This window comes from Macaca thibetana, chromosome 1 (genome assembly GCF_024542745.1).
Source record: "Macaca thibetana thibetana isolate TM-01 chromosome 1, ASM2454274v1, whole genome shotgun sequence".
NCBI lineage: Eukaryota > Metazoa > Chordata > Mammalia > Primates > Cercopithecidae > Macaca > Macaca thibetana.
In genome coordinates, this window is record NC_065578.1 from 53516878 (window position 1) to 53531862 (window position 14985).

Here is a 14985-nt window from a genome sequence, read left to right on the forward strand (position 1 = left end):
ATCACTTGAGGTCAGGAGTTTGAGACCGGCCTGGCCAACATGGTGAAACCCCATCTCTACTAAAAATACAAAAATCAGCCGGGCCTGGTGGCGAGCACCTGTAATCCCAGCTACTCAGGAGGCTGAGGCAGGAGAATCACTTGAACCCGGGAGGCGGAGGTTGCAGTGAGCCAAGATCGCCACTGCCCTCCAGCCTGGGTGACACAGTGAGACTCTGTCTCCAAAAAAAAAGGTGGTCAGCTACTTCCTGAGCACCGGCCACAGTGCCCAAGTCCCTGTCTCCACGAAGCCACTGGAACGATTGCAGAGTAACTGTTTTGGAACACAGATCTGGCCAAGACATTATCCAGCCCAGAGTGCTGCCCTGGTGTCCCACTGCCCACTGGATCAAGCCCACACTCAACAAGGTCCTTCAACAACTGCCCGGCAACCTCTCCAGACTCATCTCCCGCTGAGCGCCTGTCAACCACCTCATTCCAGACACCATCTCGGCCAGGGCTGCACTGCCTCCAGGAATGCCCTCCTGATTTCTCAGCTTGGCAGGCAGGCAGGCCTGTCCTCTGTCCTGCCACAGGGCATGGATTATCTGTCAGTCTCTCTGCTAGGCTGGCTGCTCCTGTGGGCAGACTATGGTTGATTCAGTTCGAGCCTGGAACCAAGCCCCATGCCTTGCATATCAGAGATGGCCAATGACAGTCATAACCACAGTCCTTTCTCCTTCTGTGATTTCATTTCCCCATCTATAAATGAGAAGCTTGGACTAGATCATGGATGGCAAATAGGACGTGTACCACCACTGACACATTCACGTTCATGGTAGACATTGCCAGTCACTATCTGTTGACAAACAGCTTCAGAATCATTCTCACGGTGTTCTGAGCAGCCACCACACATCAAGCAGAGCTGGCATTTGAATGGAAACTTATTTGCTACTTCTTTAGATAAGAGTTATGGTTTGTCTATCTCCTTTTGGTCTCTCCCTCCTTTTCTCTAATTCTCTACTCTCCCTGCTTCCACCGTCCAATCAGATGTGTATCTACATTTGGACTTTGGAGTGTTTGTGGAAGAGCACCCCATGAGGAAAAAGGAAATCTGGGTTTAGACTCTGATTACAGCCCCCGGTTAACTTCGGGCAAGTCATTCACCTTTCTGAGTCTCTCTTTTCCAATCTGCATGCCTTCTCTGCAGAAACACTGATGAAAATGAAAGTAAGTTGCATGTTTAAAAACACTATGTAACTGAAAACAATTATTGGAATTTAAAAACAAAACAAGAAGAAAAACAGCCTGTACCCAATGCTCAGTTCTCCATGACCCCTGCCCTCTTATGAGTCCCGTTTTGGACTTAGAAATCCTTACTGGACAGTGCCCTCCTTAGGACCACCTTAGGGCCAAGGAACTTAGAAATTCTTACTGGACAGTGCCCCCCTTAAGGACCAAGGAACGAGGGGACCCACCCAGATCAGTGAGACTGGCCAAAGCTAAGCTGGGTTTGCCAGATGTGCAGCCCAACCAAGCTAAGCTGCGTGGAAAAAAGAAAAAAAAAAAAAAAAAAAAAAAAAAACGCCACTGTTTGATTATGTAAAATCCATCTGGATCCAAAGCAGAAAATCAAAGTTGGAAGGGCCCTCAGAGACCACCTGGTCCAGCCTGCTCCATCTACTGGTGAGAAAACTAGAGTCCAGAGATGGGGAGCAACTTGCCCAAGGTCACTCAGCAAGTATGCGGCCAAGTCCTCTTTGTCCTTCCCTGCTGCAAAACACCAGAACACCACTCCTGAACTCCCAAGCCAGCTTCCTGTTAGGCCCTCCCTGATCAGAATGTTGGATCTGGTGCTTTGGGGCTGCCTGGGCTCCCGTTCTGTAATGTGAGCAATACAAATAAACTCAGTTCAAACATTTACTGCGTCCTTAGTATATGCCAGGTGCTGGGGATGCCAATATTAGGGCAGTCTTTTTTTTTTTTTTTTAAAGGAACTCAGAAGTAGAATGCCGTTGCTAAATTCTACCAACACCCCAAGAAACCCATACTATTCCCCAACAGTGAGGTATGGTCAGGTCAATTTCCAAGGCACCTCCCTGCCAGACCTTAACCTGCTACCACACACATCTCATGCCACAGGACCGGAGAGGTACTGCCTGCCTTGGAAACCTGGACATGGAAGAAGAGAAAGCTGATGGCACACCCTCATGCGTGGATGGCCAAAACTTCTGACCCCAGGAGCTGAAGCCTGGCAGTCAGAGGCCTGCAGAAGCAAGGCCCCGTGTTGCTTACTGAGGTACCGGGATGGAGGTGGGCGGCTGCTCCCTCCCACCCAGCCTGGAGGCCTGGGGCTTCTACATTTAGGACCAGCTAGGGGTGAAGTCCTGACCTGAAAACTGGGCTGGCCACCCTAGGCCAGGGTCTGGCCATAGCTGGCTCAGCCATCCCAAGCCGACTCCCTGGTGCAAAGCCGTCCTGAGGCAGAGTTTCCTACCCAGGCCTTGGCCAAGCAGGGGAAGGAGTGCAATTGTTGGTAGCAGATAAAATCCTTGATACCATCTCTATTTCCCCTTCTAATATCAGAGTGGCCGCCTGCAATACCAGTGAGGCGCTGGGCCGGCAATCAATAGCTAATACTCCTGTTGTAAGCAGGCCTACTCCGGAAATGGGCAGCCAGTACCTCCTTCCAGAGAGATACCCTTTCCCCTTGGCAGTGACCCCAGCCTGAGCGGTTCAGCATCATGGCTGGGAAGGACCAGGCCAGGTACCTGGCCTAGCCCATCCCCCTGCAAGTGACTGATGCGGAAGTGATGCCAGGAAGTGAGAGAAAGGAGTCACCAACGTCACCCAGGAAGCAGAGAGGCCAAGCCATTGCTCTCTGCTGTCTGCTGGATGACCCCGTCAGCTCTTGATGGCATGCCGTGCCTGGGAAACAGAGGTGACCTCAAGTCAAGAAGGTCCAAAAGTTACCTCTGTTTGATGGTGGCTAGTAATGGCTAAATAAGGACAGGAATCAGTCTTGGCTTTCTGACCACACAACCCAAACGTCACAGGGGAGGGCCCAAGAAGTATGTCTGGAATTAGGCCTTAGCCATGGATGATTATACCAAAGCAGGAAGTTGGGAGCTGCCCACATATCAGGCAGACCTGAGCCTTGTCCTAGAGTCAGGCCAAAATAGAAGTCAATGGCCTATTTTTAAAACATACAATTGGGTATTGTCTACCTCTTTCTACCACAGTGGTCTAATCTGCACCGGACACCCAGATGCCAGCAAGCAGCCTCAATCAGGATGCACACAGATGAAGCACAGTACCTGGGTGGGTCTACCAGACAGGGAAGCCACACCCGCACTGCATCAAGAGCATCCATGGCATGTTGAGCCTAGAAAGAATTCCCAACTGGACAGAATGCCAGTGGGAAGAGGCCCTCTGATGGGTGTGGGGCGCCATCTGCAGTGGCCAAGAAGATGCCTGCCTTGGTGAGTATGAGCCTCTCACACACTGGCCCCTTGGATTTCCTCCCTGGGAGAAGGACAGCAGCCCCACTGGCTCCTGCCTTTCTTGGGCCCATGGGTTTCCAGCATTTTAAGGTCTAACTCTCAACCCATCTTCAATATGTCACAGCCTTGCCCCAAGCTGAGACCCTGGCAATGCCTGGTCCAGTCCCAACCTGGAGCTCACATACCTATTTCTGGGGCTACGCTCATCTCCACCCCTTGGACAAGGCCCCAGTTTTGGCAGTGTTCTGGGAATGCATACAGATCCACATGTGGCCATCCAATGCTCCCGATGGCCATCCTGCGTCCCTTTCTCTCCTCCTACCACCATCACGTGACCTGCCACTTCTGTTTTTGGGGAACACCTGAATTTCACTGCCGTCCTTCTTAGCTGGTGAGCAGCATGTCCCAGCCCTCTTCTTTCAGGAGTTAACACCAACCCAAATACAAAACCTTGCCAAGTAGAATCATCTTCCAGGTCATCTCTCTCCCAGAGGGAAACCCCTTTAACGTTCCTAAGAGATGTCTGTCAGTCTTTGCTCAGACGCATCTAGGGCCAGAGAGCCCCCCGCCTTGATGTGGGGTGAGCCCAGGTGCTAAATTCTGGCCTACACCAAGCAAAAGTGTCTTTGGACTTTGCCTCGCTGGTCCTAGTTGTGAATTCTAGGGCTGCACAGAAGAAATTTCTGCCTCCCTTTCCACGTAACAGTTCTTTCCATGTTCTTATCTGGGAGTGCCAATCTTTCAAAAGGTGTGGGGAACTCGGGCGGATTCTCAAACTCAGCTGCCGACAGGCTTGAAAGAATGAGAGATGTTATGATCGTGAGTGTCATCATAAAAGTTCCTTACAGCCCTGCACGCTATACCTCTCTAACATGGCATTTCCCAGTCTCAAGTTGGCTTAAATCACATGAACCGCCGGGGAGAAGGTAGAGATGGAGGAGGCGGTGCAGAGAGGGTGGCAGCCGCGCCCAACCTGGCAAAACAGAAAGCCCAATTTCACACACCCCAGAAAAAGCCGAACAAGGTGTCTCTTGGAGAAGGCCAGGCTCTCAACCCACGTGGGATCTGTTCCTGCCTGTGGCGGGCAGAGCACGGGCACAGATGCTTGTGGGATGCTGTCTGTGATCACACTCGGAAAAAATCAAGTGGTTAACCAGAGGGAAAGGATTCTGAGACCTGCCAGGATGGTGGGTTTTTGTGTTTTTTTAAGATTACGCCTAAGGTTTGTAGTTTGGACAGGCAAAGTAAACGATGACAACAGCAGCAGCAACAAAACAGAAACAAAGAACGATTTACTGATATTTTTTAAAGCCTTTTGTTAAAAGAAAGCTCCACAGTGGCCTGGAAGCAGCCCCCACCGCCTCCCTGGCCAGGGGCACACTGTGTCGCACCTACGAAGCTGGCATGAAGAAAGCAAACTCCAGCAGAAGTGCAGGCAATGCAGGAGGTGTCTGCTTTCCCATCTTTTTCTCCCTCTCAGCTTTTAGAAGGACTGGTGAAAGGGATGGGAAGGGAAGGATTTGAACCAGCATAAAGCAACTGTATTTAGACCATGGCAAACTGAGCTACTTACTTCTCTCCCACCCTCCCACCTGCCCAGGGCCTTGGCCTAGAATACAAGGTGGAGCACGAGACTCACGGGCTCCGCACATACCTGAAAGAAACCTGGCGGGATGGGGCCTCCCGGCATCCCATCGTTGGGGGGAATGTTGCCAAGCACGGGGCTCGGGGCAGCTGCTGCACTCTGTGGAGACAACAAGGCAGAGGGTTAGTGGCCAAACCCCCAACCAGAGACACAGAGTTCTGACCCCTGGCCTTGGTTCTCCCCATCTGCCCGCATTCCCTGTGGACCTTCCTCACAGGCCACTTTCTACTTAAATCCCTCCTAGCATCCCAGGGAAGTGTCATGTTCCCACTGACAGGAAGCAAGTAGGGCTTATACACTCAGACCTGGACTCAATTCCCAGGTGCGGCCCCCACTGAGGAAGCAACCAATTCCGAGGCTCTTTTTCCTCATCTCTAAAATGGGAGGGCCGGGTGTGGTGGCTCACACCTAAAATCCCAGCACTTTGGGAGGTTGAGGCAGGAGAATCGCTTCAGCCCAGGAGTTCAAGACCAGCCTGGGCAACATCAGGAGACCGTGTCTCTACAAAAAATAAAAAATTAGCTGGGCGCAGTGGCATACGCCTTTAGTCCCAGTTACTCGGGAGGTTGAGGTAGGAGGATTGCTTGAGCCCAAAAGGTTCAGCCCTATCTATTATAATAATAATAATAATAATAAATGGGGGAGCAATGTCCACCATTCAGAGAGGCTGCAAGGACAGCCTGAGACAAAGTGCCAAAGGTACTTCCTGCGGTGCAGAGCAGGGGTGCATGGCCAATGTGCAGTGGCTGCTCCTGGCATTATATGGCCCCGGGCTGTGTCTGCCCACCTACTCTTGAGAAGCTCTTGGCAGGGGAGTGATTTATAAATTTCTGTGCCCTCTGCAAATGGCTGGCATGTCATATAAAGCAAAAGATCAATAAATATCCATGACTCAATGAATAAGTGAACAGACCAACCGGGAAACACTACTGGAGAGGGTGACAGAGGGCAGAGCGTGTTCTTGGCCCCGCAGGGTCCTAGGTGCCTCATGAGAGAGAAGGGCCTCATGAGGTGGGGGGACCGTCATTCCTTTTCTCTTTAAACGCTGCTATTCTGGCATTTGCCTGGTATATCTGCCACAACAAATGCCTCCCAGGGGTGAGCAGACATTGCTCTCCCTAGCCTGGCCTCCTTCCAAAGGATCTGTGTACAACCTATTCAAGGTGGTCGGCGCATCTGTGCCTGTCTGTGCCTGGCCCCGTGCTCACACAGGCAGGGGTGAGGCTGAGGCATCTGGGCCCCAGCTCTGAGGAAGTCACAGGTCTGACAGTCCTACCTGGAACTGGGCCCTGCTCCTTCCCACTGATTCTAGGCCTCCAGGGGCTCCTCCTCCAGGAAGCCTACCTTCAACCTTGGTGGTCCCCAAACCCCACCATGACTGAGAAAGTGAAACTTGGTCATCTATCATCGCCCAGGGTTTTGACTGATTCTCTGGAAGAGGAATGAGCCCCTTGGGGTAGGAAACAGAACGCCTCTTTTCCTCTTAGAAACACAGCCTCCCATCACCACCTTCGAGAAGCTACTCTCTTTCCTTTCATCAGTGGTAAAATAGGAACCAGACGCCAGGTGTGGTGGCTCACGCCTCTAATTCCAGCACTTTGGCAGGCCAAGGTGGGCAGATCACCTGAGGTCAGGAGTTTGAGACCAGTCTGGTCAAAATGGCGAAGCCCCGTTTCTACTAAAAATACAAAAATCAGCTGGACGTGGTGGTGGGCGCCTGCAATCCCAGCTACTTCGGAGGCTGAGGCAGGAGAATTCGCTTGAACTCAGAAGGCAGAGGTTACAGTGAGTCAAGACTGTGCCACTGTACTCCAAGCTGCATGACAAGAGCAAAACTCCCCATCTCAAAAAAAAAAAAAAAAAAAAAAAAGAACCAGAACCTCTAACTTCCAACTCTGATGGAAGGAAATGAGGTAATGTGCAAATCCCACTAATACACTGCATGCAACAAAATGAACAAACAGACCTGGGAACAAATGCACCCGGTTTTCAGCACTGTCACCTCTACTAGTAAGTGGGATGACTGTGGGCAAGCCACTTGAACTTTCTGAATTTGCTTCCTGTAAAAAATACGATAGCTGTTGTCCCACCTCCTCACCAGGACTGTGGGGGATAAAATAACAGAATGGGCTGTGTTTCGTAAGCTGAGACAGCTCTGTGAATCTAGAAACAAAGAAGTACAGGGCATACAGTGGGTGTTGAGCAGAGCCAGGTGAAGAGAATGGGCAAGCTGCATGTTACTTTTCAAAATGATTCTGCTTACAGAAAAACAGCCCTCTCTGCAAAAGCTATCCTGCCAACCATCCTATAACGTGTTTGTAAGTTTCAAGCATCTCCAGAAATTAGGATTGCAGATCTCCCCATTACCAAGGTCTGAGGTCATGGGCCCCTGCCTTGCCCCTGCCTCACCCCTGCCTGGCACTATCTGAGATGGGGTCTTGTGGGGGAATCGTCAGCTTATCCATTAGCTGCATTACTGTTGGCTGCATTATTGTTTCTCTGTGGTCAGTGGTTCTGTGAAAATGGCAACTTTTTGTGATTAACAGCCAACAATCACTCCTCAGCAGCAAGAGCAAAAAACTTGTTTTAAAAATGGGGGGAGGTAAACACCCATCTACATTTTCTTCAGGTTCTTTCAGAGACTGGTGTTACCTTTAACAATTTCATTCTTCTTATGTACCATTATTTAATCAGTTTATTTTGTTTGTTTTTAGAGACGGGGTCTTACTATGTTGCCCAGGCTGATTTCACGTGATCCTCCCACCTCAGCTTCCCAAAGTGCTGAAATTACAGGCATGAGCCACCACACCCAGCCTATTAACCAATGAAATAACAGGCATTAAATCTCAGTGTCTGCTAATCTGGTAGTTAGTATCCCTTTGGTATTTGGTATCCGGAGTTACCTCTTAGGTCATTACCTTTTGAAATGGTTTGCATTGGCCACTTGTAGATCTAATTTTATGGCAAATCATTCATGTCCTTTGCTATTTGGGTATTTGACTTATTACATATTGAGAATCTAGAATAAGGGTAAGTTATAATTTAAAAAAAAAAAACCTAAAAATTATTATTATTATAATTAGAGACCTGGTCCCCAGGCTGGAGTGCAGTGGCCCAATCACGGCTTACTATGGCCCCAAACTCCTAGACTCAAGAGATCCTCCTGCCTCAGCCTCTCAGGTAGCTGGGAATACATGTGCACACCACCATACCCAGCTAATTTTTAAAATTTTTTGTAGAGATGGGATCTCACTATGTTGCCCAGGCTGGGTCTTGAACTCCTGCCCTCAAGCAATCCTGCCACCTCAGCCCCCAAAAGTGCTGGCATTACAAGTACGAACCATCATGTCTGGCCTACAAAAAATTTTTAGATAAAAACTTGAACCTGCGAGTGCTTTGTTGCCTTATTTATGAGGCTCCTTCACTCTAAGATATCATTTTCCTATGAGATCAAGAGTGAGTCAATGGTTCTAGGAACTGGAGGTAGTGGGTAGTCCACGGTTCTTTGAATGCAATGGCCAGGGTCACCATGGTTCTAGTAAATGCACGGTGTAATTCTCTGAAATGTGGGGTGGAAGACGGAGTTTTGCTGTTCTCCAATGAAGAAGGACAAAAAACCAAGACCATGTTAGCAGTGACTAAGGGGCAGGAAGCTGAGGAGACGCCTTTATCATTTAAAGCTTCTCCAGTAGCAAAATTAAGTCGTCCCGCAGTGCTTAAATTTGTGCCTTGAATTTTGATAGTTATTGCTGTTCCCCTTTGATTATGAAGCAAACATGTGCTCATAACAAAAAAAGGACAGAAAAGTACGAAGAAGAAAACGAAAAGCAGCAACCAGTGGTATAGGGCAACAAAAGAGTTAAGAGGTTGGGAAAGGCTCAGAAGTAACTTGCTCACAAAATCTAAACCAAGGTACCCTCCCCCCAACCATATTTATGAACATTACACTGAATCCCTGTACCAACGCTCCTGCAGCTCAATGGCCGCAAGGCCTGTTTCTCCTGTCTCTGAGACCCAGCACAACGTGAGGCATACAGCAGGTGTATTGGCAGGATCTAGAATAAGGGTAAGTTATAACTGGAAAAAAAAAAAAGCTTAGAAATTATTATTATTATAATTAGAGACCTGGTCCCACAGGCTGGAGTGCCGTGGTCCAATCATGATTACTACGCATATTGTTCAAAGACCTGCTCAAAGCTGACCGTCTGGAGCCAGGCCTTTCCAGACTGCAGGAATCGGCCTCTCCTGATGGTTTCCAACTTTGAGCTGGAGCTCCATTAAGGCACTCAGCAAAGCATATCATGAGTTTTCTCTAACGACACAAAACCAAAACCCCTGAAAACCCTCGTCATTCACCGAGGCCTACAGCATGCCAGGGCTGTGGTGGGTGCACGGGCTAGAAGTCCCCGTGGAAGAAGAGAGAAAAGAACATTGGATTCAGAAGCTAGAGATCTCCTAGCTGGGAGCCCATGGACAGGGCCCTTTCTCGTTCTGGGACTCAGTTTCCCCATGTATCCAATGATGGGGTTAAAGGAGATGACCATTAAGGCTCTTTTTCCAAGCTGCTCTCCCCAGCTAAGTCTACACACCTAGGGGAGCTAGGACTGGGAACAGCAGCTCTTACATGAACAGGACAGCAATCCTCTTTCCAGGGGACCTGGGTTTTAACTCTTCCCTGTTCATTATAGGCCATTTTGTGATCAAAGATTAAAAACTACCTAGAGACCTGTTACCTGAGTCACAGATAACAGTGACTGACATTTGGGTTCCAATTGCCCAGGCCTTCCTCACCAATGCTTATCCACTTTTTGGACTCGAGAAAGCCAACTCAAACAACCCATGCAGTTTGGTAACTCCCACTTTAAAAAACAGCAACAACAACAACAACAACAACAAATAAAGCTAATTTAAAATTCTTTTCTAAACAGAAAACAGGCCTTAAACAGGGTGATGCGGCCCATTCCAGCCACCTGCCGCCTCTAAACCTATAGTCAACTTGAAAATTCCGAGGTGCTTTCCCAGAGCACTGCCTGAAGTTCGCCATTCCCAGTCAGGGAGACTTGCGAAGAGGACTGATCACGGGTACATAGCCATGGGGCTCAGGGACTGCCCCTGCCTCCACCCCATCCACGCTCCAACGGGACAGACACATGCCACTGCAACTAGAGATCCCCCGCAATCCCACTCCAAAAGGACACCTGAAAACCTTAGCACCAGCCCCGCAATCCCACTCCGTAAGGACACCTGAAAACCTCAACACCAGTCTCACCCCAGGAGATGGATATTCCCCCTCTACCCTCCAGGGCAGAGAAGCAGGGTTCAAACCTGGGGCCTACCTACGGCCTCAGAAAGGTGCTTCCGAGAGAAAGTGCCTTGGAAACCAGGCTAAGGAATAGAACTTTCTGCTCTGGGCAATGGTGGGGGACTTCTACTGTCCCACCTCACCCTGAGCCAGGCACACTCACGCTTGCTCAACAAATCCCAATACCACCAGAGTACCCCAAACTACAGGAGCAAGTGGACCTGACAAGTCCCCACACTCCCAGTGGCCTCTCATCCCACCTACAGAGAGAAGTATCTCATAGTAGGCAACAGTGTTCATGCTTTTCCTTCAAGAAGCAATGGTCCAGGGGCATTCCCTGCAAGATACTATCTTCTGGCCTCATTTCAAGAACCCCAGCTATCCTCACTCACAAACTAGCCTGGGATCCTCCCTCCAACCCTCTCTTTAAAATTAGTTCTAGGCACATGAAGCTCCTGGAAAACTAAATAAAAACAAATGCTCAGAGGGAAATGTGGGACTCCTGCCAGGTTGGCCAACCCCTCCTGACTGATTTACAAGGCTGCAAAATGGTACTTTGTTCTGCAAATCCCCTCCCCTCCTTGCCCCGCCCTAATACTCAGGCCTTGGCGTGCAGCAGCTTGGGGGCCACATGCAGAACTGCATGTGCAGACGACTTCCTAGACTGAAACTCAACACAGGCTGTGTGGCCCAGGGCCCAAAACACCAGGGGGTGGGAGGCGTGTGCTGGGGGTGGAGCCATGTGCTCAAAGCTGGGAAACGGAGGTCACTTAGGGGAGCTTGGGGCACTCCTGTGATGACTACATGCAGAGAGCAAGTGAGACAGGAAGCCTCCAAGTGACGCCTGTCTGGTGGCCTGGGGAGGGAGGGAGGGAGGGGGGGAGGGAGGCTGGCACTAGTTTCAGCAAGACAGGGGCTTCTGTGCAAACTATGGAGTAACCTGGGTCCCTCTGGGGCCAGGTTTCCTAGAGGGAATTTCAGCAGCATCAACAAACTAACGACACAAATCAGGAATGGAAGCGACTGGGGGAATGTCATCATCCAGATGGAAAGGCCAAGGCGGACAGAATTGGGGTTCAAAGAAGGGAAGGGGACAGGAAGAGGATTCCTGGTTTCATATGCAGACCACAGAACAGAATCAGTTTTGGAGAACAGGGGCTCTAATTGTGCAGCTTGGAGAAAACAGAGCTGTTGCTACGTGAAGAGGCAGAACCAGCTGACGTTAAAAATAGGTTTGGATGACACACAGGCGTGACACAGGATCCCTGCCTTCAAATAGTCAGGGGGCCACGGTGTGGGAGGAGGGATGGACGTGCCTCCTGGCACCAATGGATGGCCCTGGGTCCAACAGCAGATGCCCCGAGCTACAAAAAGCCTCTTGGCTGCCTCAGGAGGGGGCGGGCTGTGATAATTTGGGGTCACTCCCAGTTGAGACATGGCACAAACCATATTAAAAAGGGATTGCCATAGGACCCACCACCACCTGGGCCTGGGGATTATTAAGACAGAAGAGCCCTGGACTGAGGGTCCCAGGATCAGGATTCCAGCTGTGGCTGCAAACCACCTACTGGGTGATCTGATCAGGCCTTTCTGTCCCTGGCCTCCACACAAGGCAGCTGGGGTCTGCTGCTCCAGTGACACTGTGGATGTCAAACGAGCTCTTCAGCAAGCAACCTGAAAAGGGCCACATATAGACAACAAAAGCCTCAACCTGCCATCAGACCCAGATGAGGATGGTCCTGATACCTGAGCTTCTTTTACTAAGTCCCAGCTCACATCTGCCACCTGGGTACGACCCTGGAATGCAAGAAGGGCTGGAGAAGCAACTGCCTTTTCATTTTGATCCTATAAATCAGCGGGGGTGGGGGGTAGTATTTATTCCCCAACATCGCTGGGAAGATGTCATTTGTTTTCCTGGTAAGGAAACTGAGGCACAGAGAGGTGCACTATTTCAAGGTCAGGCAGCTAAGTGGCTCTAACGTTAGTCCCTCTGTGCTTCCACCTTGCATCTTGGGTTCAAAACACAAAACCACAGTCCACTTTGGGAGGCTGAGGCAGGCAGATCATGAGGTCAGGAGATCGAGACCATCCTGGTTAACATGTGAAACCCCGTCTCTACTAAAAATTCAACAAAAAAACAAGTTAGCTGGGTGTGGTGGCGGGCGCCTGTAGTCCCAGCTACTCAGGAGGCTGAGGCAGGAGAATGGCATGAATCCAGGAGGCGGAGCTTGCAGTGAGCCAAGATCCAGCCATTGCACTCCAGCCTGGGTGACAGAGCAAGACTCCATCTCAAAAAAAAAAAAACACACCACAGTCATGTACTGCCCACCCCTGTAGTTCCCAGGAAAAGTTCTGTGTGCTTTGACTCTTATGAAATAGCCGGCACTTCATTAAACACAAGAGAAGCACAATCCATTCCTGTTTGAGACTGTCTATACGTTTTGTGCTTCCCCAAGTAGCCGGACCTAGCTCTGGTCTTTCTGACAAATACTTCAATGAGTTGGGGTGTGTGTGTGTGTGTGTGTGTGTGTGTGTGTGTGTGTGTGTGTGTGTGTGTGTGTGTGTGTGTGTGTGTGTATCAAGGAATGCAAGATCCCATTGAAGAGTCTGTTGAATCTAACTGGCCAATTACCCTGGGAGGAGGAGAAACAGGTGGGGGCTGGGGGGAGCTGTAAAAAGGTTACAAGTGCTTTTTACACACTGGATGCATCAGCAAACACTCGCTTCTGGGGCCACCCAGACTGCGCTGTGCTCACCAGAGCCGATGACAGGGCGCGGGTCTGCCCCACAGGTCAGGAGGATGCAAGGAGTTGTGGTGACACAGAACTGAGGGACAGGGAAGGTGCTCTGGGCAGGCACTGTGAGCGGGGATTAAGGGGATCAGGGAGGCTTTGTGGAAGAGATGGTACTTGAGCTGGGGCCTTAAAGAACGGCAGGACTCGAGGATGCAGGAGGTGATACAGGGGTGAGAGATTATGCTGTCATTTTAACCCTCCCCGGGCACAGGGCCTCCTGACAGCCTCTCCTTAAAGAGCAAATCCCTCCAGGACGCCACCTGCCCCCTGCACCATCTCCAGGATAGGCGGTGGGCGTGGGGCTTGTTCACTATCCCTCCCCCAGGATGGGGGGGCTCCCCCACAGGAGAGGGGCCAGCCACCTAGTCAGAGAAGGCTCACTGTCCCTAGGCGGTCCCTTGTGACCCAGCTCATGGTATGGCTCATCCAGTCTCTCTCCCTCCATCCTCCCAACAATCCGCAGTCACTACCAGAACACAGAGGCTCTGAGGAGTAAAGGGACTTGTCCAAGGTCACATGGCCGGAAATGGGCAGAACCAGAAGTTAAGCCCAGATCTGCTAATACCACAGCCCCAGCTCTTGGCCATACCTCAGCTTCTCTGATCCAAGTTTCAGAATCAACACTTATAAGTGGTCACCTGCAAACAGGTCAGGGCCCAGTTCTTCCATTCACCAGGGGTTGAGTCCTCAGACACCTCACTTTACCTTCTGTGCCCCTCATCATTTGCTAAGGAAGGGAGCCCCCCTACCCTCTGTGGGGGGCATGGGAAACTTAAATATAACCCTTAGGTAAGGTGCCCAGCCAGGCTCAGCCAAGGTGAGGGTTCAGCAACCAGCAGCCCAGAGCCAGAGACAGCTCCAGGCAAAGGACCACATGCTGACGTCCTAAGATTCCCTGACCACAGCAGGCTGGGGATGGGGAGACGAAAAGGGGCTGAAAGCTGTGGAAAGACTAGGCCTTCTGATGGACAGAAAAGCCGCTCTTCTGAGAAGGGGCCTCTCTCTTCTTAGTGGCCACCTTAGGAAAATACTATTTCTTTTTTTAAAAATGAAAGAAAGGTACCACAGTAAGAACATTTCCCCCAAAAAAGGAGGAAGTGAATTCCCTGGGCTGAGAAGTCTGAGGCTACCATACTGCCGGGCCCTGCCCATTCATCCCAGGAAGCACCCGGCTTCTTCTGGGGACTGGATCAAAGGTCACTGTTTGGTAAGAGGTGAAGTCCCATGTATTTAATAATTAGTACCTGGTGAGAGAGTGGATCCCAGCCAGCACACCCTCCTCCACAGGCAGATACCTCCCAGCTGGGCCACATGGCACAGGGCGCAGGTCCCAGGCGTGTGCATGCAAGACAAGGAAGATTAAGGGCTAGAGGTCCCCCCCAGATGAACACTGCGGAGTGGATCAACAGCTCAGTATTTGTACAACGTTGATTTTCTTCTTAGAGAGAAATGAGCTTCAGGCCCTGGTTTACACCATTAGCAAAACACACACACACACGCACACACACACTTCCCACTGTCTTAAAGGAGCTACTTACAACCACAAACATGTCATAGTAGGCCAGTGACAGCTCCTTAACAAGAACACTGGCAGTTGCTTCTGCAAAGTGGAAAATTCCCTGGCGTGGACTCGCGCACACGCTCAGTTCCAATGACAACTTAATCCTGCCAGGACCGAGGTGTGCAGAGAACAGAAAACCACCCGCTTCTAGAAACTTTATTTATTTTTTTAAGTTTAAAATACATCATTAAAGGCAGGGCC

At 50.4% G+C, this 14985-nt stretch overlaps 1 protein-coding gene across 4 annotated transcripts in view; it reads right to left on the bottom strand.

Moving 5' to 3' along the window:
• The window catches only part of SSBP3 (single stranded DNA binding protein 3), a 180760-nt gene that overhangs the window by 49099 nt on the left and 116676 nt on the right, over window positions 1-14985 (bottom strand). For all 4 annotated transcript variants that reach the window (XM_050803302.1, XM_050803291.1, XM_050803319.1 and 1 more), the window contains exon 5: window positions 5136-5225. In XM_050803302.1, the coding sequence (XP_050659259.1) occupies window positions 5136-5225 (90 nt within the window). The remainder of the gene's footprint in view (window positions 1-5135; window positions 5226-14985) is intronic.